The sequence below is a fragment of the Aotus nancymaae genome, unplaced genomic scaffold, assembly GCF_030222135.1.
Source record: "Aotus nancymaae isolate 86718 unplaced genomic scaffold, 86718_ANA_hifiasm-v0.15.2.pri h1tg000029l, whole genome shotgun sequence".
In the NCBI taxonomy this organism is placed as follows: Eukaryota; Metazoa; Chordata; class Mammalia; order Primates; family Aotidae; genus Aotus; species Aotus nancymaae.
This window is the reverse complement of record NW_026988442.1, coordinates 76142513-76163951: the sequence shown is the minus strand read 5'-3', so window position 1 is coordinate 76163951 and position 21439 is coordinate 76142513. Positions and strand designations below refer to the sequence as shown.

Here is a 21439-nt window from a genome sequence, read left to right as displayed (position 1 = left end):
AGGCAGTCACTATACATACATATAATCACTATTTAGAGTCTTTGTTTTGAGATGGAGTCTCACTCTGTAGCCCAGACTCAAGTGCGGTGGTGCGATCTCAGCTCACTGCAACCTCTGCCCCCTCGAGTTCAAGTGATTCTCCTAACTCAGCCTCCCAAGTAGCTGAGATTATAGGCGGCTGCCACCACACAAGGCTAATTTTTGTGATTTTAGTGGTAGGGTTTCACTATGTTGGCCGGGCTGGTCTTGAACTCCTGACCTCAAGTGATTTACCCGCCTCAGCCTCCCAAAGTGCTGGGATTACCGGTGGGAGCCACCACGCCCAGCTGGGTTTTTTTTTTTTTCTAAGTGGAGATCAGTGTTGTTTTTGTTTATATCATTTAGAATCTTTTTATGAATGTTTTATTCTGCAACTTGCTTGTCTTATTAAACATCATGCTTGACCAGGTGCAGTGGCTCACGCCTATAATCTCAGCAGGTGGATCACCTGAGGTCAGGAGTTCTAGACCACCCTGGCCAACATGGCAAAACCCTGTCTCTACTAAAAACTACAAAAATGAACTGGGCATGGTGGCACATGGTTATATTCCCAGCTACTCAGGAGGCTGAGGCAGGAGAATCGTTTGAACCCGGGAGGTGGAGGTTGCAGTGAGCCAAGATCATGCCATTACACTCCAGCCTGGGTGACAGAACAAGACTGCATCTCAAAAATAAAAATAAATGAACATTTTGCTTAAACTTTTTTCCATAGAGCATCTGAATTTTAGGTTAGGATAGAGAGAAGTTAGCTTGAGTAAGAGCCTCAAATTTGTATTAAAGACTCAAAAACAAACCAAAAAATTAGTCCAGTAGCAGTCTTTGAAGTGAACTTGAAGTGGGAAGAACCCCCAGGCAGAAGGGTATCGTATTATGTGCATCAAGTGGTGGCATCCTCAGCTGTGGTGGTAGCAGTAGGTAGGGAATTAATCTGGGGTGTACTTTGAAAGAAGAAACTAATGTTTTATGTTATTTTAAGTGAAGATTAAAGAAAGATTTGAGATTTCTTAATGGGTAATGCCTCACTAGCAGTAATACATGTTGGGATTGAAAATGAGTGTAACTGTTATTTGAATATTATTTACTTTAAAATACCTACTAGATCTAATGTCAGCAAACTTTTTCTGAAACAGGCCAAATAGGAAATATTTGAGGCTTTGTAAGCCAAGATACAGAATTGTGGATTCTATTTAGTTATTTAATAACAAGGGGGAAAATAAGTTTTCATAAATTTTTATAGATAAAATTCAAAATATAATGAGCACAATGGATTTATTTTGGGTGGTAGATAATATTTTACTTAATTGGGGTTCAGAGTTAGTGTTCTCTGTCATCAAGTAGATTTCAAATGTTCATCTGCAAAAAACCTTTCTTAGCTTGCAGGCAGTACAGAAGCAAGCAGTGGGCTGGGTTTCGCCTATAGGCCATAGTTTGCCAACTAGATGGTTGATAGCCAGCAAAAAAAAGACCAAGATACAGTGGTCACAAATGAAGACCAACGACATAGGAAAAAGGAATGTGGAACTCAACATACAAGGAGACTTCAAAGATTAACAGTCCGGTGTTGGGGGTAGGGAAGGAGGAGAGATGAAGACCATAAAGGGGAAAAAAAAAATTAGATGTGACCAGAAGAGGTCATTTGTAATCTTGGAGATAGTATGTGGTAAAGTAATTAAGTTTGGATGGTTCATGAAGTATTATGGACAAAATGTCATAGTATTTATTCAAAAAGAGGAAAGATGTAACTACTTTGAAAATTAGAAGAGAAAGAACTTGTATAAAGGAGAAAATAATTTTTAGGCCAGGTGCAGTGGTTCACGCCTGTAATCCCAGCACTCTGGGAGGTTGAGGCATGCAGATCAGCTGAGGTCAGGAGTTCAAAACCAGCCTGGCCAACATGTCTCTTCTAAAAATACAGAATTAGCCAGGCGTGGTGGCACCTCCCTGTAATCCCAGCTACTGTGGAGGCTGAGACAGGAAAATTACTTGAACCTGGGAGGCAGAGGTTGCAGTGAGCTGAGATGGCGCCATTGCATTTCAGCCTGGGGACAAGAGTGAAACTCTGTCTCAAAAAAAAAAAAGAATTTTTAAAAAATTTAATATGAAAGAAAAAGGAATGATTCTCTAAATCTTCCCTGCCTACTTTTGAATTACTCTTCAGTTTAGATTTTTACAGCTTTTATTCCTCAAGTAAATTTTAAGCTTTTCCAAATTGTTTTTAAAAATCCACAGTGACTTTTACTGCCTAAGGTTTTGAATGGCTGTTGCCAAACTTGCCGTTTTAGATATTTCTTGAGGCCACAAACAACCTATGCAACAAGCGGTCCCCTGAGGTAGGCCAACCCAATTTACAAAGTAGAAGAAGTATGTGTTAGAAGTGTCCCTCTAGCACATCCTGTGTATTTTATTTTTTGAATAATTTCCAAGTCTTGGGAGTGTGCTGACTTTGGTATCTTACTTGGTATCAGGGCCAATATGAGGGATATTGAAGAAAGAATCTTTAAAACTTGCATCCTCCTGACTTCTGTTTTTAGCCTAAATGGGGTAATAGAAACTGATTTTCTCCTCCTACCTTAACCAAAAAGCCAGAAAATTATGTAAAACAATAGTTTCTAGATATTGGGCATTGGACAGTGAAGAATAGTAAACCCTGAGTGGGAGAAACAAAAGAAGTGAGTCTCAGGATTGCCCCAGCTTAGTGCCTCTACCCCTCCCCCCCAAAAAAAGTTTCCCAGCCACAGCTCAGGGAGGGGGAACCCAAGCAGAGTCTCTGAGTTAGGAAATGGAGTTGGGACTTAAGGAAACCAAGGTAGCTAGAGTTTACAGGGCAGAGTACTGAAGAGGAGAGCTCTAGAGATCTCTGGAGGGACCTCCTTGAGTCTTAGTTGAATAGATTGGTGCATATGTTTGCAAAAACTACCTGAGGCCAGGAAAAGAACCACTCAAAAGGAGCAGACATAAACAATCCCTGGAACTCACCCAAGGACAGTAATCATTTGTAGTCCTACCAGCCAGTGTCAAAACTGCATAATACCTGAAGCATCAAGTAGAGGACTTAAAAGGACACTATCTCAATATGGAGGGAAATTGGTCTTAGACTAAAAGCTGCTGTTTGGCTCTAAGCTTCTTGTTGCCCCATCACCAAAAAAAAATTAAAAACAAAAGGGTGCTGTGGTCCTGCCTAAAAAACTATAAAAGCAAAACCCAAAAGAATTAAATTGTTTCCAGACAACTTAACTGTGATCCAGAACAAAGCCCAAAAATACTATTACAAATTACAAGAGTATCCAACACCCAACAAGGCTAAATTCACAATTTAGTCTTGACTCCAATCAGAAATTATCTGTCTCCAATCAAAAATTCCTGATAATGCAGAGAATCAGGAAACTAAGTCTAATAATGAGAAAAATCAGTGAGTTGAAACTATGAAACAATGCCAGTGTAAAAATCAGAGGGAAAATGATAAACAAAGCATCATTGCTCTTAAGAGGCCTAATTCATGTGTAATTGGCATCCTCAAAAGAGAGAAAAGGGAACAAAAAATACTTGAATAAGTGATGGTTGAAGTTTTTCAAAATTTGATGAAAATTATAAACCCTCAGATCCAACAAGCTCAGCAAAGTCCAAGCAAAAGAAATGTGAAGAAAACGTCTTAAAAAGTTATAAAGAGAAAATCCTAAAAGCAGCCAGAGGGGAAAAAAGAGTCATTGTATACCGAGGAACACAGTTAAGAATGTCAGCAGACTTAAAAGCAATACAAGCCAGAAGACAGTGGAGCAACATCTTTATTTGAAGAAGTGAAACAAAGAAAACTTGCACTCTATATCCATAAAAATATTTTTCAGAAACAGAGTTTCAAACACACAAAAGCTGAATTAATTGCCAGCCAACCCGAACTGTGAGAACTGTTAAAGCAAGTTTTCAGGCAGAAGGAAAGTGATACCAAATGGAAATTGGTGGTACACAAAAAAATACAAAGAAAAGGTAAGCAATATACAGGCTTAAAAAACAAATACATATTTGTCCTTCTGACAAAGGACTTGTGTGTATAATATATCTAGAATTCTCAAACCAACTACCTGGAGAAACAGTTTGTTTTAAACATGAAACATACTTCTACCATATAACCCCACTTCCAGGTATTTAAGAGAAATGAATACTGGAAGCAACCCAAATGTTTAACTACAGGTGAATGGATAAACAAACCATGGTATATTCATCAGTGGAATACTACTTAGCAATAAAAAGAGTGACCTATTGATAAAGCAACATGATGAATTTCATAATTATCCTGAGTGACAAAAAAAAAGGGAGAGGGCAGGCCAAAAAGTGTATATAAACCATATTATTTCATTGATATTAAATTATAGAAATGCAACCCAATCTCTGTTGACAGCAGACAGATCAGTGGTTACCTGGAGCCAGGAGGCTGGGAAGAGTTTATAGGGAAGAAGGAAAGGTGAGACTACAAAGAGGCACAAGGCAACTTTGGGGGTTGGTGAGGTTTCATGATGTATCTATACATAAAAACATCAACTTCTATACTTTATGTGCAGTTTATTTTCTATAAATTATACCTCAGTAAAACTGTAAAATAATCTCAAATTTTTTTTAGAGGCTGGTTCTTGCTGTCACTTAGGCCAGAGTGCGGTGGTGTAATCCTGGCTCGCTGAAGCCTCAACCTCCTGGGCTAAAGCAGTCCTCCTGCCTCAGCCTCTAAGTAGCTAGGACTACAGGAGCACACCACCATACCCAGCTAATTTTTTAGTTTTTTTTAAAGATAGGATCTCGCTTTATTACCCTGCTGGTATCGAACTCTTGGGCTCAAGTGATCCTCCCACCTCAGTCTCCCAAACTGCTAGGTTTACAGATGTGAGCCACCTTGCCTATCCTCCTTTTCTAATAGTTTAAAAAGACTAGTTTTAGATAAAGTGAAAAGAAATACTGTAAAACCAACAAATCATTAAATCAAGAGTAAGAATTTGTAAGGAAAGATAGATCACAGGGCATTTAATGGAGTGATAAAGGTAGACTCAGATTAACTGATTGTAAAACCTGTTACAGAGTCGTATTGAAATGAAATGTTAAAATTTAATCCAAAAAATTTTTTTAAAAAAGCAAATGACTAAAAATAACTGCTTTCAGCCAGAGGTGAGAGTTTCGGGGGCGGTGGGGAAAGAAAGTCCAAATAACTATTTTGGACCAGCTTGACCGACATAGTGAAGCCCATCTTTACTAAAAATACAAAAGATTAGTTGGATGTGGTGACGTACTCCTGTAATCCTGATAAAATACATGTAAAACCTTTATGCCCAAAACCATCTTGTGATGTGGAAGGTTTGTGCTCCCTATGATTTATGTCTTAGATGTCAGAAAACTACAGCCCACAATCTAAGAATGGTTTTTAAATTTTTAAAGGATTATTATTTTTTAACTCAAGTGACCACATGTTCCTCAGGGCTAAAATATATACTAGCTGACTCTTGCAGAAAACGTTTGCCAGCATTTGCCTTTAAAAAAACCTTGACAGATGGGTATCAGATACATGTTTATGAATATTTGTAGCAAGTGTTTAGCCTAATACTGGAAGTAACCCAGATGAAATGGAATAGAATGCCTAAATATATTTTGATGTATTCATTTCAGACACTAGTGTACAACAAATAAAATTAATAAACTACAACTACTTGTATCCAATTGGTTGAGTCTCACAGATATGATACTGAGTAAAAGAAACAGTCATAAAATCTATGCAATGTTATTCCATTTATTTAAGATCAAAAACAGGCAAACTTAACTATGTTCTTTTGGGATACATATATACATGGTTAAATTATATAAGAAATAAAAAGCAGGTAAGTGCTGGCCAGATGCAGTGAGTCACACCTTTATTTCCAGCACTTTAGGAGGCCAAGGTGAGCAGATCAGTTGAGGCCAGGAGTTTGAGACTAGCCTGACCAACATAGCTGGGCGTGGGGGAGCACACCCATAATGCCAGCTACTCAGGAGACTGAGGCATGAGAATAGCTTGAACTTGGGAGGCTGAAGTTGTAGTGAACCAAGATGGTGCCACTGCACTCCAGCCTGGGTGACAGAGTGAAACTCTGTCTCAAAAAAAAAAAAAAAAAGCAAGTAAGTGCTTATCACAAAACTGTGGTATGAGGGGGCTCTAATCAGTTAGAGGCATGCATAAGGTGGGAAGGTAGGGATACTTGTAAGATACTAGCAATGTTCTGTTTCCCAGTCTGAATGAAGTTACATAGATACTTAATTTATTATTATAATTATTTAAGCTGGAATTTATGTCTAAGTACTCTGTATTAGTCTGTTCTTGCACTGCTATAAAGAAATGCTTGAGACTCGGTAATATATAAAGAAAAGAGGTTTAATTGGCTCATGGTCCATAGGCTGCACAGGAAGCATAGTGGCTTCTGGGGAAGCCTCAGGAAACTTCAATCATGGCAGAAGGCAATAGGGAAGCAGGCATGTCTTACATGGCCGGAGCACGAGGAAGAGAAGAGTGAGGGCAGTGCCACACACTTTTTACCACATCTCACGAGAAGTTACTCACTGTACAGTACCAAGGGGACTGATGCTAAACCATTAGAAACCACCTCCATGATCCAGTCACCTCCCAGTAGGCCCCACCTCCAACATTGGCAATTACATTTTGAATGAGATTTGATTGGGGACACACATCCAAACAATATTATACTCATATATATAAGATACAGATTCCAAACCCCAAAAAGTAATAAAATCATTTGAAGAGAGACTTAAATATGAAGAAGATTTTAGTAGAAAAAAACTAAGAATGGAAGGAGAAGAATTGAAAACAATAATTAGAGACAGTCTTTGAGGAGAATTGCTTTCATAAGGATGAGCATTGAATTGGATTGGTATATGGAGAGGATGAGGTCAAGGCAGAGGATCCTTTTTTAATTGGAAAGATGTATGTGTTTGTATGCTGAATGGAAAGGCTTAGTAGATACAGAAGATTTGCCAGTAAAAGGGAGAGGAGAGAGTAGTAAGATCCCCAGGGAGGGTGAAATCCACCACAAAAATGGAAAAAGGTTAGCCTTAGGTAACAGTGCAGAGGATTCATGGACATCAAATGAGGACAAGGAGAGTATAAGGATACAGATATGGATGAGTGGGTATGTGGCAGAGAGAAATTCTCTTCTGATTGCTTTTCTCAGTGAATTAGGAGTCAAGATATGAAGTACATTATCAAAGTAGATGAATGTTTTGAAGTTTTGTAAATATAAAAATCTACTACAACTATACTAAGATTAATATCCAAAGGAAAGAAGCAAGATATGGGGGAAATGTGACAAGTATGTGTAATAAAATTATATAGAACATTTTTATCACTTCTCTGTGTTCTAGGATGATAACAGTGAGACTACAAGTAAATAATCTGTAGAGATAAACTGGCATATCAAGCCCATTTTTCTATAAATCAGTCAGGATATTTAACAAAATGCAAAATTGCTGTACTTTTAAATGCTACCTCTAAAATTTTATTACAAAGATAATCCACCCCAGAATTTAAATTTTGGCTAAGCAAATTATAATGGTGCTATTATTAACATAAGAATCCAACTGAAAAAAGGCAAAAGAAATATGGAGTAACCCAGTAATCTTTGAATAGTTTGAATTTTCCTCTCCATTTATTTTTCTGCTTAAGTGTTTAAGTCAAAGTGAGATTTGCTTAGTTGTCACAGTTTCTCAGATAGTGGGACCCGTGAGTTTTAAAGGTGTTTGTTCTGTGTTAATTGCTCTAGTATCTTTAATTCAAATAAATGTCTGATACTTAAGCTACTATAGTTCACAAATGGATTATATTGATTACTTATAGCATTTTCAATGAATAGAGCACATGTCTATTAAGTTCAGGAAGCTTGCTTAACTATCATTGACAATAAGACATCAAATGGTTTAAAAGGCAGAAAACCCAATGAGTTGACACACCTTGACAACTGTTCATAAATTTTCAATGAAATTGTCTCTAGTAGCCACTAAAAGCTCTAGCAGATATATGGCCTGCTTTTCAAATGAATCAGTTATTGCTTTAGAAGAATATACTTGTTCCTATTCTCCCATCTAAAAAATGATAATTTGAAATAGTCATGAAACATTTACAAAAACATAAAGAGAAAAGACACATGATGGCAATATATTTTCATGTGGAATTTCCCATGCTATTAATTTTCCTAAGTCTTGACCTTTTTGTGGGTTGTTTCATATAATAGGACTTTGTAAATACCTTTCATATACAGTAGTCCCCCTTATCCACAGGGTGTACGTTCCAGGACCTCCCAGTGAATGCCTGAAACCCAGGAATTGAATTGAACCCTGTATGTACTATGTTTTTTTCTATACATACATGCCTCTGATAAAGTTTAATTTATATATTAGGCGCAGTGATAGATCTAAAAACAACTAATAATACAGCAATGATAACAATATACTGTAATAAAAGTTATATGAATGTGCTCTCTCAAAATATCGTATTGTAGGCTAGGCACAGTGGCTCATGCCTGTGATTCCAAAACTTTGGGAAGCCGAGGTGGAAGAATCACTTGAGGCCAGTAGTTTCAGCCTTAGTCAACATAACATGACCTCATCTCTACCAAAAAACTATAAAGATTAGCCAGGTGTAGTGGTGTATACCTGTAGTCCTAGCTACTTGGGAGACTGACATGGGAGGATCACTCGAGCCCAGAAGTTCAAGGTTACAGTGAGCTACAGTCTTAACACTGCACAGAGCGAGACCCTATCTCCAAAACATAATAAGTATATACACATACATACATATAAATGTATTGTACTCATCCTTGTGATGTGAGATGATGAAATGCCTATGTGATGATATGAGATGAATGATGTAGGCATTGTGACATAGTGTTTGGCTACTATTGACTTTCCAACTATATGTCAGGAGGAGGATCATTTGCTTCAGGGGATCCTAGATCATCAAGTTGTGATAGTGTTGATAGCTGGATGTCAGGAGCAAACAATGTCCATGACTAACAGGTAGGCACATGAATATGCTGGACAAAGGGATGATTCACATTTTGGGCAGAACACTGAGATTTCTTCATGCTACTCATAATGACATGCAATTTAAAACTTATGAAGTGTTTTTTCTGAAATTTTTCTTTTACTACTTTTGGACCATGGTTGACTGAGGGTAACTGAAACCAAGGAAAGCAAAACCACAGTTAAGAGGTGATTATTGTACGCACCATTTTTATTCATTCTGCCATATTCTTAATCTTGTTTTTAAACCACTCTATAGAGATACAATTTATATACTTTACAATTCACTCACTTAAAATGTACATTTCAGTGGTTTTTAGTATATTTACACATATGTGCAACCATCACAGTGGTCAATTTTAAAACATTTTCATCACCCTCAAAAAGAAACCCTGAGGTGGAAGCAGCTCAAGTGTCTATCAACAGATGAATAGATACAGAAAATGTGGTATATACATACAGTGGCTTGAGCCAAGAGTTTGAGATGGCAGTGAGCTATGACTGCACCACTGCACTCCACACTGGGCGACAGAGCAAGACCTTGTCTCAGGAAAGAAAAAAAAAAAGGCTGGGTGCAGTGGCTCACGCTAGTAATCCCAGCACTTTGGGAAGCCAAGGTGGGCAGATGACCTGAGGTCAGGAGTTCAAGACCAGCCTGGCCAATGTGCTGAAATTCCATCTGTATTAAAAATACAAAAAAATTAGCCAGTGATGATTGTGCCTGTAATCCCAGCTACTCAGGAGTCTGAGGCAAGAGAATCACTTGAACCTGGGAGGTGGAGATTGCAATAAGCCAAGATAACACCACTGCAGGACCAGCCTGAGCAACAGAGCGGGATTCCTGACTCAAAAAACAAAACAAAAACATATAAAGAGATCTCAGTCCAGGAACAGACTTAAGAAGTGGCAAAAAGAAAGCAGCATAGAATCAACTATACTAAAACTGAAATTATTGTTTAGCAGGTGTTTTCTATCACTTCACGGAGCCAGTAAAGTGATATGTGTAAGGTTTGTTCTTGCCGAGTTTAAAAGGAAGAAACTGAGGCCAACACAAGAAGATCCAATATGAAGGAGTTTATTCAGGCTCCCGGGCAAGGTTCTGCAGTCCGACAGGAGGGGCCGGAGAAGTCGCACGGACTCCTCTCAGACGTGGGGTTTTATAGGGAGTGAAGGAGCTCGATTGGTTGTGGGAGAGCAGGACAACTATTGGGTAAGGTTACAAGCCTTTGTTTGCATACAGGACTTGGCTGCTATTGGTTAGAATTACTCGGCTGCTATTGGCTAGAAAGACTTGGCTGCTATTAGCTAGAATCACAAGACCCCGCTTGCATACTGGGTTCTTTAAGGGAAAGCCAGGCTGTGCGAGAAGGGGAGAAGGGAACATGCCCGAGCTTGTCCGAGCTTTCGGGGAAAAAACGGGGGTGGGGGGAGGTGTGCGTCCAAGCTCCCGGCAAGGCAATCAGCTTATAATATAACTAACAGATCTGCTAATGCGCTGTTTGATAATGGCTGGTTCATCTTGATAAGCTGGTCAGAATATGGCCTGTCTCAAAATCAGTCATTCGCCAAGAGCATCAGAGACATCTTTGTGGTGAATTGTGTTTTTATCTACCCTCCAATTTCTCAAGCCAAAGGCATCCTTTCTATTAAATATATAATGCACACTCTTTTTTTAGGTTTCATACAAGTACTTGTGTAAGTACTTGAAAAGTTCAGAGCTCCTTTTTAAGGAATATATTAGCCCTTCTTGCAGGTACTTCTGCATCCTACCTATTTATTAAATGGAAAATAATCCTCTTTGGGCAAGATTTCCAGCCCAGCTTCTAAGTTTCCTGGTAAAATGTGGTACTAGAAGAGTGGATTCCTCTATCATTAACTGCATGCTGTAAATTTATTGTAGAATGCAATTAAGATATTCTGCAATCCAGCACCTGCCAGCAACTTAACTGCTTGCTTCCCTTATCATCCTGGCAGTTAAATAATCCCTGGACTCACCATTTTATCTTAGCTGCCAAGAAGCACAAAGCTACATTCAGAGCTCTGTGAAAGCAACAATCTTAGGGCAGGTGTCCCACTTTTTTTAATACTTTATATTTTTAGTCAAATTCAATTTTTTAAAATGACTCACATAAGGAAATAGATAAGCTATAAAGTAATACTTCTATAAATATGAGCATCTAACCAGAAAGCCTAGATAAATTAGCTATTAGTATTTAAAGGAAAACCCAAAAAATTACCCATTAAGGGTTTTGACATTTATTTTCATTAATTGAGCACATAGTCAAATTCTGATTAGTTTCAAGTTTATTAATATTATCCTAGGTATATATGTTCTCATCACAAAAAAAATATATAATGGAAATCACTATGACTTTATATAAGGCAGAAAGCTGGTGTTTTATTCCAGAGACCGCAAGCCTAGTTGAGCATCTGACCCTCAAATGAATTGGTGATTGATTGATTGATTAAGGCAGAGTCTTGCTCTGTCGCCCAGGCTGGAGTGCAGAGGTGTGATCTCAGCTCACTGCAATCTCTGCCTCCTGGGCTCAAGCACTTCTCCTGCCTCAGCCTCCCAGGTAACTATATTACAGGCACCTACCACCACACCTAGCTAATTTTTGTATTTTTAGTAGAGTTGGGGTTTCACCTTGCTGACCAGGCTGGTCTCAAATTCCTGACCTCAAGTGATCCGCCCACCTCGGCCTCCCAAAGTGCTGGGATTACAGGTGTGAGCCACTGCGCCCGACCGAATTAAAGGTATATATTGCAGAATATCAGCATAAACATCTTCAGATGACCATCCTCTGACATCTGCTGAAGATTTCTGAATCAGATTCAGACTGTTTCATTGAAATGAACTTTCTACTATAGCATTCAAAAGCTAAACTTTTTAGTTTTCAAAAAGCATTTTTTAATTACAAAATGCATGCATACTTTTTTAGAAAATGCCAAAAAAAAAATGATCAGGAATCGTTCACAGTCCCGTAACTTTAAATTGACCACAGTCAGCATGTTAATACTTTTCTCACTCTTTCTGCTTTTCTTATATAGTGTTTTTTTTTTTAGATGAAATATATATTTTGAGACAAAGTCTTGCTCTGTCGCCCAGGGTGGAGTAGAGTGGTGCCATCTTGGCTCAGTGCAACCTCTGCCTCCTGGGTTCAAGTTATTCTCCTGCCTCAGCCTCCCAATTAGCTGGGACTACAGGAATGCACCACCATCCAGCTAATTTTTGTATTCTTAGTAGAAATGGGGTTTCACCATGTTGGCCAGGCTAGTCTCAAACTCCTGACTTCAAGTGATCTGCCTGCCTCAGTTTCCCTAAGTGCTGGGATTACAGACATGAGCCACCACATCAGCCTCTTACATAGTTTTAATGTAGTTGAGATCTTACTGTATGTATTTCACTTATTGAGCATAGTAATTTTTTCATCCCATTTAAAATTTCTTCATTAATATAATTTACTGATTATACTGTTACATTTTATGAATATACAATAATATACTCTACTACAGAACATTTAGGTCGTATCTTTTTACTTTATTGAGCCATCTTGTAAGCAATATTAATTCCTCCCTTGGCATGTGTCCATAGAAGGAAATCAATAGGTCAAAGGATATGACTGTTTTTAAGGTCCTTGATATATTTTGCCAAAATCTTTGATTCACAGCCCCAGTATATACTGACTCTGCTTTATTGTTTTCACATTTCATAAATGGCAATATATATTAATTTGGCTCTGTGATTATTAATGTTAAGTTTTACATTTTTATGTTTGTCTGTTTACACTTTGATTTGGCCAAATGTTTCTTCATAGTTGGTAAGACAAGTGTTAATTGCATGTTTATTGATGAAAGAGCTGAAGTTCAAATAACATATTCAGACTCACATAATGAATGGTAATAGAGTTGGAACTCAGCTTCATACTTCCTTCTGACACCCAAATACATGGTGCTTTGCCCTAGGTCAAGTTTTAAATGTCAAAGGCATTAAAATAGCAATGTACTATCACTTGAATTTGCAGGATCTAGTGAATATATCTTAATATCAAGCATTGATTTCCACTTTCTATCAAATAGATTACCATGATCTAATCAAAATAGCATCAGCACTGCCCTGTAAAAAGTCAGTTTTAAGCATTCATAAAGAGTCATCTGACATAAATTTTTCAGGCTAGGTGCAGTAGCTCATGCCTGTAATCCCAGTATTTTGAGAGGCCAAGGCGGGAGTATCCCATGTGCCCAGGAGTTCATGACCAGCCTGGGCAACATAGTGAGACCCCATCTGTACCAAAATTTTAAACATTAGCCAGGTGTGGTGGGCGCTGGTAGTCTAGCTACTCGAGAGGTTGAGGCAGGAGGATCACTTGAGCCCAAGAGTTCAGTGCTTCAGTAACCTATGATAACACCACTGCACTCCAGCCTGAGGAACAGAGTGAGACCTTGTCTGTACAAAAAACAAAATCACACTTTGATAAAGTACTTTTCTGACTTTAAAAATACATTATATGTTTGTCATTTTTTTTTTATCATGGCTTCGATTCTAAAACCTGGTAAGAATAGAGAAATAATTAACTGGAGAGAAGGGGAATCTCTGAATTATCCTATAATGTTATAGGAATAAGATGAGCACTGTAAAAACCTCAGAAGAAACCTGTGAGATATCCTATAATGTCTTTCATCAATCTCCAGTGATCCTATAGAAGCATTTCACAGCAGTTTGCCTGGCTGTACCTTACACAGAGAAGAGGCAGCTCCTAAATAGGAAAAAATATTGGTAATAATTTTTGTTGCAGTGGACTTAATACATTTGAAAGTGGATATTTTGATTCATTTCAATGTACATATTCATAATTTTATGTCAGGACTTTTCAGGAAGTTTGGGAATAAATGGGATTCTTTGAGATTGATGTTTTTTCTGTTAAAGTGTAGAATATCAACTTTGAATGACTAGGCCTGGTGCTTTACTTTGAAAGTCCCCTTCTTTTTCTCCTGTCTTCCAAAGGAGAAACGTGAAATTACTACATAGCTGATTCCTCTTTGGTATAATGTATCCATATTTTTAAAGAGAGAGTGTAAAGACTGACTTCTATGCTTTTCTTTTTTCTAAAGTGTTTAAGTGATTTAAGAGGGTGTCTCATTGCCTAGTCTATGTCCCTTGAATTATCTATATGTCTCAGAAGATTAATAGAGGCCTGGAACTCAGTCACATAATTCTAAAACTTGATTCTTACTCTTTTACCTAATGGGTAATCTAGTGCTAGAAAACTGTTTTACACTAACTGTACTAAAACCCACTAGAGTGGTAAAATGAAATTGCAGTTTGTAGTTTAGTAGAGTATGGGATATATTGCTCACCTCAGTGACCCGAGTGTTCTCTTCCCTTTTCACGATGGCTTGCTTTCACCCACATATCTCAGACCTTAGCAAACAAGATCAGAGTGAGGGGCATGATCCAGGAGAGCTGTTGACATGGGTTAGAACAGAGCCTAAAACACCTTCCACCTGTGGGGACCTTTCTGTTTTCCTCAATATCAGCACATTTACAGACCATATCTTTTCTTTTTCTTTTTTTCGAGACAAGGTCTCGTTCTGTTGCTCAGGTTAGAATGAAGAGTTGTGATCTCCGCTAACTGCAACCTCTGCCTCCCGGGTTCAAGCGATTCTCCTGCCTCAACCTCCCAAGTAGCTGGGATTACAGGCGTATGCTACCACACCCAGTTGATTGTTGTATTTTTAGTAGAGACAGGGTTTCACCATCTTGGCCAGGCAGATCTCAAACTCCTGACCTCATGATCCACCCGCCTCGACCTCCCAAAGTGCTGGAATTACAGGCATCAGCCTACAGACCATCTCTTAAATTGTTATTTTCACAGGTAGCTAATACTTAAATAATGCATTCCAATCATCATTAACATCAATTTCAGAAAGTACTGTTTTTTCACTTATGATCCAAAATCATTTCCTATTAAATCTTCCCTTTATATTTCTTTCTTTTTCCCTTTTATTGAACCACACTGAGTTATTGCCCCTAAAAAAAGCGTAAAGCAGCTGAGCACAGTGGCTCACACCTGTAATCCCAGCACTTTAGGAGGCTGAGGCTGGTAGATCACAAGGTCAGGAGTCCAAGACCAGCCAGACCAACATGGTGAAACCCTGTCTCTACTAAAAATACAAAAATTATCTGGGTATTGTAGAGCATGCCTGTAATCCCAGCTACTGGGGAAGCTGAGCCAGGAGAATCACTTGAAGCCAGGAGACGGAGGTTGTGGTAAGCTGAGATCGTGCCACTGCACTCCAGCCTGGGCAACAGAGCGAGACTATGTCTCAAAGAAAAAAAAAGCATAAAGGTTTACTAATTCTAATTGTCAGCCTGAAAGACAGAATTGTTAACTTTTTATTACAAAAATTTTAAACATATACAAATGTAAACAGAAGTATTCTGAACCCATATATGCCCATCACCAATTATGTAATTACTAATCTGTTTTCTTTTTTTGTTGTTATTAATTATACTTTAAGTTCTGGAGTACATGTCCCAATCTTGCAGGATTGTTGCACAGGTACACACCTGCCATGGTGGTTTGCTGCCTCCATCCGCCCGTCACCTACCTCAGGCATTTCTTCCAATGTCATCCCTTCCCAACTTCCCCACCCCCTGCTTTCCCTCCCCTAGCCCTCCACCCTGCAACACGCCCCAGTGTATGATGCTCCCCTCCCTGTGTCCATGTGTTCTCATTGTTCAACACCTACCTGTGAGTGAGAACATACAGCGTTTGGTTTTCTGTTCTTGTGTCAGTTTGCTGAGAATGATGGTTTCCAGATTCATCCATGTCCCTACAAAGGACATGAACTCATCTTTTTTTATGGCTACATAGTACTCCATGGTGTATATGCGCCACATTTTCTTTATCCAATCTATCATTGATGGGCATTTGGGTTGGTTTCAGGTCTTTGCTGTTGTAAACAGTGCCTCAGCGAACATACGTGTGCTTGTGTCTTTATAATAGAACGATTTATAATCCTTTGGGTATATATCCAGTAATGGGATTGCTGGGTCAAACGGTATTTCCATTTCTAGATCCTCGAGGAACCGCCACACTGTCTTCCACAATGGTTGAACTAATTTACACTCCCACCAACAATGTAAAAGTGTTCCTATTTCTCCACATCCTCTCCAGCGTCTGTTGTCTCCAGATTTTTTAATGATCGCCATTCTAACTGGCGTGAGATGGTATCTCAATGTAGTTTTGATTTGCATTTCTCTAATGAACAGTGATGATGAGCATTTTTTCATATGTTGGCCTCATAAATCTCTTCTTTTGAAAAGTGTCTGTTTGTATCCTTGGCCTATTTTTGGATGGGGTTGTTTGTTTTTTTCTTGTACATCTGTTTTAGTTCTTTGTGGATGCTGGATATTAGCCCTTTGTCAGATGGGTAGATTGCAAAAATTTTTTTTCCCATTCTGTTGGTTGCCGGTTCACTCTAATGATTGTTTCTTTTGCTGTGCAAAAGCTCTTAAGTTTAATTAGATCCCATTTGTCTATTTTGGCTTTTGTTGCCATTGCTTTTGGTGTTTTAGTCATGAAGTCCTTGCCTACGCCTATGTCCTGAATGGTATTGCCTAGGTTTTCTTCTAGGGTTTTCGTAGTGTTAGGTCTTATGTTTAAATCTTTGATCCATCTGGAGTTAATTTTTATGTAAGGTGAAAGGAAGGGGTCCAGTTTCTGCTTTCTGCACATGGCTAGCCAGTTTTCCCAACATCATTTATTAAACAGGGAATCCTTTCCCTATTGCTTGTTTTTGTCATGTTTGTCAAAGATCAGATGGTTGTAGATGTGTGGCGTTACTTCTGAGGCCTCTGTTCTGTTCCATTGGTCTATATCTCTGTTTTGATACCAATACCATGCTGTTTTGATTAATGTAGCCTTGTAGTATAGTTTGAAGTCAGGTAGCGTGATGCCTCCAGCTTGGTTCTTTTTGCTTAGGATTGTCTTGGCTGTGTGGGCTCTTTTTTAGTTCCATATGAAGTTTAAGGTGGTTTTTTCCAGTTCTGTGAAGAAGGTCAATGGTCGCTTGATGGGGATAGCATTAAAACTAATCTATTTTCATATAAATCTCCACCTCTTCTACCTCCAATATTAGTTTGAAATAAATCACAGGTATCATAGTATTTCATATTCATGAGTATTCAGTATAGGTATCCCTAAAGGATTTTTTAAATCCCATTTAATTATAATATCATTTTATATCTTAAAATATTGAGGTTAATTTTTTTTTTTTTTTTTTTTTTTTTTGAGACGGAGTTTCGCTCTTGTTACCCAGGCTGGAGTGCAATGGCGCGATCTCGGCTCACCGCAACTTCCGCCTCCTGGGTTCAGGCAATTCTCCTACCTCAGCCTCCTGAGTAGCTGGGATTACAGGCACGCGCCACCATGCCCAGCTAATTTTTTGTATTTTTAGTAGAGATGGGGTTTCACCATGTTGACCAGGATGGTCTCGATCTCTTGACCTCGTGATCCACCCGCCTCGGCCTCCCAAAGTGCTGGGATTACAGGCCTGAGCCACCGCGCCCGGCTGAGGTTAATTTATTAATTACATCAAATATCCAGTTTATATTTGTATTTCCTTCCAACCTACAAATATTGCTGCTTTTTTTTTTTTTTTTTTTTTTTTACAGGTATTGCTTCTATATTTACACATTTGTCTTAGAGTTTCCCGTAATCTGGATTTTACTGATTGTATCATCATGGTTTCATTTAACATGTCTTCCTATATTCTCTGTAATGAAGTAGTTGTATATAACGTTGAATGCAATTATATGAGACATAGGTGCAAAAAGTTATTCCAACTAGATTAAGAAATACTGTTTTTGTAAGAGAGTTTATAAAATGACAAAAAAAGACTGTTAATAGAGTTTTAGATATAAATTATATTTACCAATTACTCATGAATTCTTAGAAAGAATAAATAGTATCATTCTATGGTTTTTTAACTATTATGTAAAAATTTGTTAGAGAAAACTTCAGAGATATATTTTGGCAAACCCCATATTTATTTGAGTCTCAAAGACTGTTCAGGCCAGGCACAGTGGCTCATGCCTGTTAATTCCAGCACTTTGGGAAGCCGAGGCAGCTGCATCACTTGAGGTCAGGTGTTCAAGACCATCCTGGCCAACATGGTAAAACCCCATCTCTACTAAAAATACAAAATAAAAAAATTATCCAGGCATGGTGCTGTGGGCCTGTAATCCCAGCTACTTGGGTGGCTGAGACAGGAGAATCGCTTGAAGCCTGGAGACGGAGGTTGCAGTGAGCTGAGATTGCACCACTGCACTCCAGCCTTAGTGACAGAACAGGACTCAGTCTCCAAAAAAAAAAAGACCGTTCAAAAATACAACAGTAACTTTTTTTTTTTCCTGAGGCAGGATCTCACTCTGTCACCCAGGCTAGAGTGCAGTGGCACAATCTCAGCTCACTGCAACCTCTGCCTCCCGGGTTCAAGCAATTCTTCTGCCTCAGCCTCTTGAGTAGCTGGGATTACAACTGCGCACCACCATGCCTGGCTAATATTTGTATCTTTAGTAGAGATGGGGTTTCACCATGTTGGTCAGGCTGGTCTCGAACTCCTGACCTTGTGATCCGCCGACTTCAGCCTTCCAAAGTGCTGAAATTACAGGCGTGAGCCACTGCACCCGGCCTTACAGCAGTAACTTAATGGTTTCACACTAATCGCCTTTCATTTTTGAAAGTATTTTGTTAAACTATGTCAGAACATGTTCTATTATTTGTTCTATTCTTTGTACTTTTTTTTTTTTCTTTTTTTGCTTGAGACAGAGTTTCACTCTTGTTGCCCAGGGTGTAGTGCAATGGCGCAATAATCTGCTCACTGCAACCTCCACCTCCTAGGTTCAAGCAGTTCTCTGCCTCAGCCTCCTGAGTAGCTGAGATTACAGGCGCCTACACCACGCACCGGCTACTTTTTGTATTTTTAAGGAGAGAAGGGGTTTCACCATGTTGGCCACGCTGGTCTCCAACTCCTGGCCTCAGGTGATGAGCCCACATCGGCCTCGCAAAATGCTGGGATTACAGGCAAGAGCCACTGCCTTTTAAAAATTGCAGCTTTTCCTGGCTTTTAAAAATCAGTATTATTGTCATAAACATAAAATGATTTTGTGTGATAAAGTAATTATAATTGGCAGAGAAAATAGTTGTTACATTTGACTTTTACTGCTAACCAATTTAAAATAATTTTCTTTGTTTTCAAAAATCAGTATTTCTGATGTAAAAGTGATTTTTATGTAATAGAGTACGTATTCACCGAGAAAATAGTTAGGTTTTACTTTTACTGCTAACCAATTTGAAAAATGATTTTTATTTTAAAAATCGGTTTTATTGCCATAAACACAGTTTTCTGTTTTTTATTTTTTGGTGTTTTTTTAGAGACGGGGTTTCACCACCATGTTGGCCAGGATGGTCCTGATCTCCTGAACTTGTGATCCACGCACCTCAGACTCCCAAAGTACTGGGATTACAGGCGTGAGCCACTGCGCCCGGCTGTTTTTTGGGGTTTTTTTTAAGACAGAGCCTCACTCAGCCTCCCAGGCTGGAGTACAGTGGTGCAATCTCAGCTCACTACAACTTCTGCCCCCCTGGTTCAAGGGATTCTCCTGCCTCAGCCTCCCGAGTACAGGCGCGTGCCACCACACCCAGCTAATTTTTGTCTTTTTAGTAGAGATGGGGTTTCACCATGTTGGCAAGGATGGTCTTGCCCTTGTGATCCACCCGCCTCCCAGAATGCTGGGATTACAGGTGCGAGCTACCACATCTGGCCAACAAAGTTATTTTTCTACAATATTTACTTATAATTTACAGAGAAGATAGTTACATTAGATTTTACTTTTACTGCTAACCAATTTGAAAAATAATTTTATTTAAATAAATTTGTTTAACAAACTTCATTCAGAGGACTGTTCATTCAAAGAATCTTTATAGTCATCCTCATCTCATTGTGCTGTGTTTTTGTATTTGTTTTTTTCCATAGCTCTTCAGTAGGTTACTTGCAACATCCAGGATCAGAACAAATACAGTTTCCTCGAACCACTTCACCATGCAATTCCCAGCAGCTTCAAGGCCACCAGTGTACAGGTATAAAGAGATCATTGAATAAAGATAACAATTTGTTCATGTGAGAAATAGTTCAATTAATTTCCTTAGGCATTTCTACAAAAAGGTTCTCAATTTGTGATGTGCTGAGATACACCCACAATATTTAGGGTGCTGTACTGAAACGTGCATTCTACTACTTCCTTTCCTACTACTGCTGCTATCACACTTGTGTCCTGATTCTCCTTTCTCAGAAGTATTGATATTCTCTAGAGTTATTTCCTATGCCTTCCTCTCATTACTCTTCCAGCTGTTCTTGTTTACTCCAGCTTATTTTTAGGATAAGTGAGATGTTTAGGCCTACAGAGTCCATCTTAATGCCTGTTTAAACACACAGTACGATTCACTAGGGCTTCAACCTGGTTTTCTTAGTTAATAGTAAAATTTTGTTGAGACATGTAAGATTACTACTGTTATCCTAGTGTTCAGAGATACCAACTAGTTGCTAACATACACTGACTGTAGTGTTGTAATTCTGATTTTCAGCTGTGCCACCACCGCCACCTGGTGGGGGGATGGTGATGATGCAGCTCAGTGTACCAAACAATCCACAATCTTGTGCCCACTCACCCCCGCAGTGGAAACAAAACAAATACTACTGTGATCATCAGAGAGGACAGAAGTGTGTAGAGTTTAGCAGTGTAGACAATATCGTCCAGGTAAGATGCTTTTGTTCATTATCATTTTGAAACGTTACATTTTTGTTATATAAGATTTGATCTATATAAGGCTTGAATTTGAAATCCTGTCAAGCAGATTAATAAGATAATTTGGGCCAGGCGTGGTGGCTCTCCCCTGTAATCCCAGCAGGGGAGAGCCACCTGGGAGGCTGAGGCAGGGGGATTATCTGAAGTCAGAAGTTCAAGACCAGTGTGACCAACATGGTGAAACCCCATCTCTACTAAAAATACAAAATCAGCCAGGTGTGGTGGCACATGCCTGTAATCCCAGTAAGGCTAAGGCAGAAGAATCATTTAAACTCGGGAGGCAGATGTTGCAGTGAGCTGAGATCGCACCATTGTGCTCCAGCCTGGGCAACAAGAGCAAAACTCCATCTCAAAAACAAAAAAAAAGAAGAAAAAGAATTTAATTCAGTATTTAAATATTATTTGCTAACTTCTGCATATTCAAAAAATGTTTTTTAACTTTAAAAGAAAAACTAGATCTAAAATTTGATAAAGAAAAGCACTTAT

At 38.7% G+C, this 21439-nt stretch overlaps 1 protein-coding gene across 13 annotated transcripts in view; it reads left to right on the top strand.

Annotated features, from left to right (window-relative positions):
- Positions 1-21439, top strand: part of R3HDM1 (R3H domain containing 1) — a 123068-nt gene that overhangs the window by 87223 nt on the left and 14406 nt on the right. For all 13 annotated transcript variants that reach the window (XM_064382811.1, XM_012468470.2, XM_012468464.2 and 10 more), the window contains 2 exons: positions 20125-20228; positions 20733-20905. In XM_064382811.1, the coding sequence (XP_064238881.1) occupies positions 20125-20228; positions 20733-20905 (277 nt within the window). The remainder of the gene's footprint in view (positions 1-20124; positions 20229-20732; positions 20906-21439) is intronic.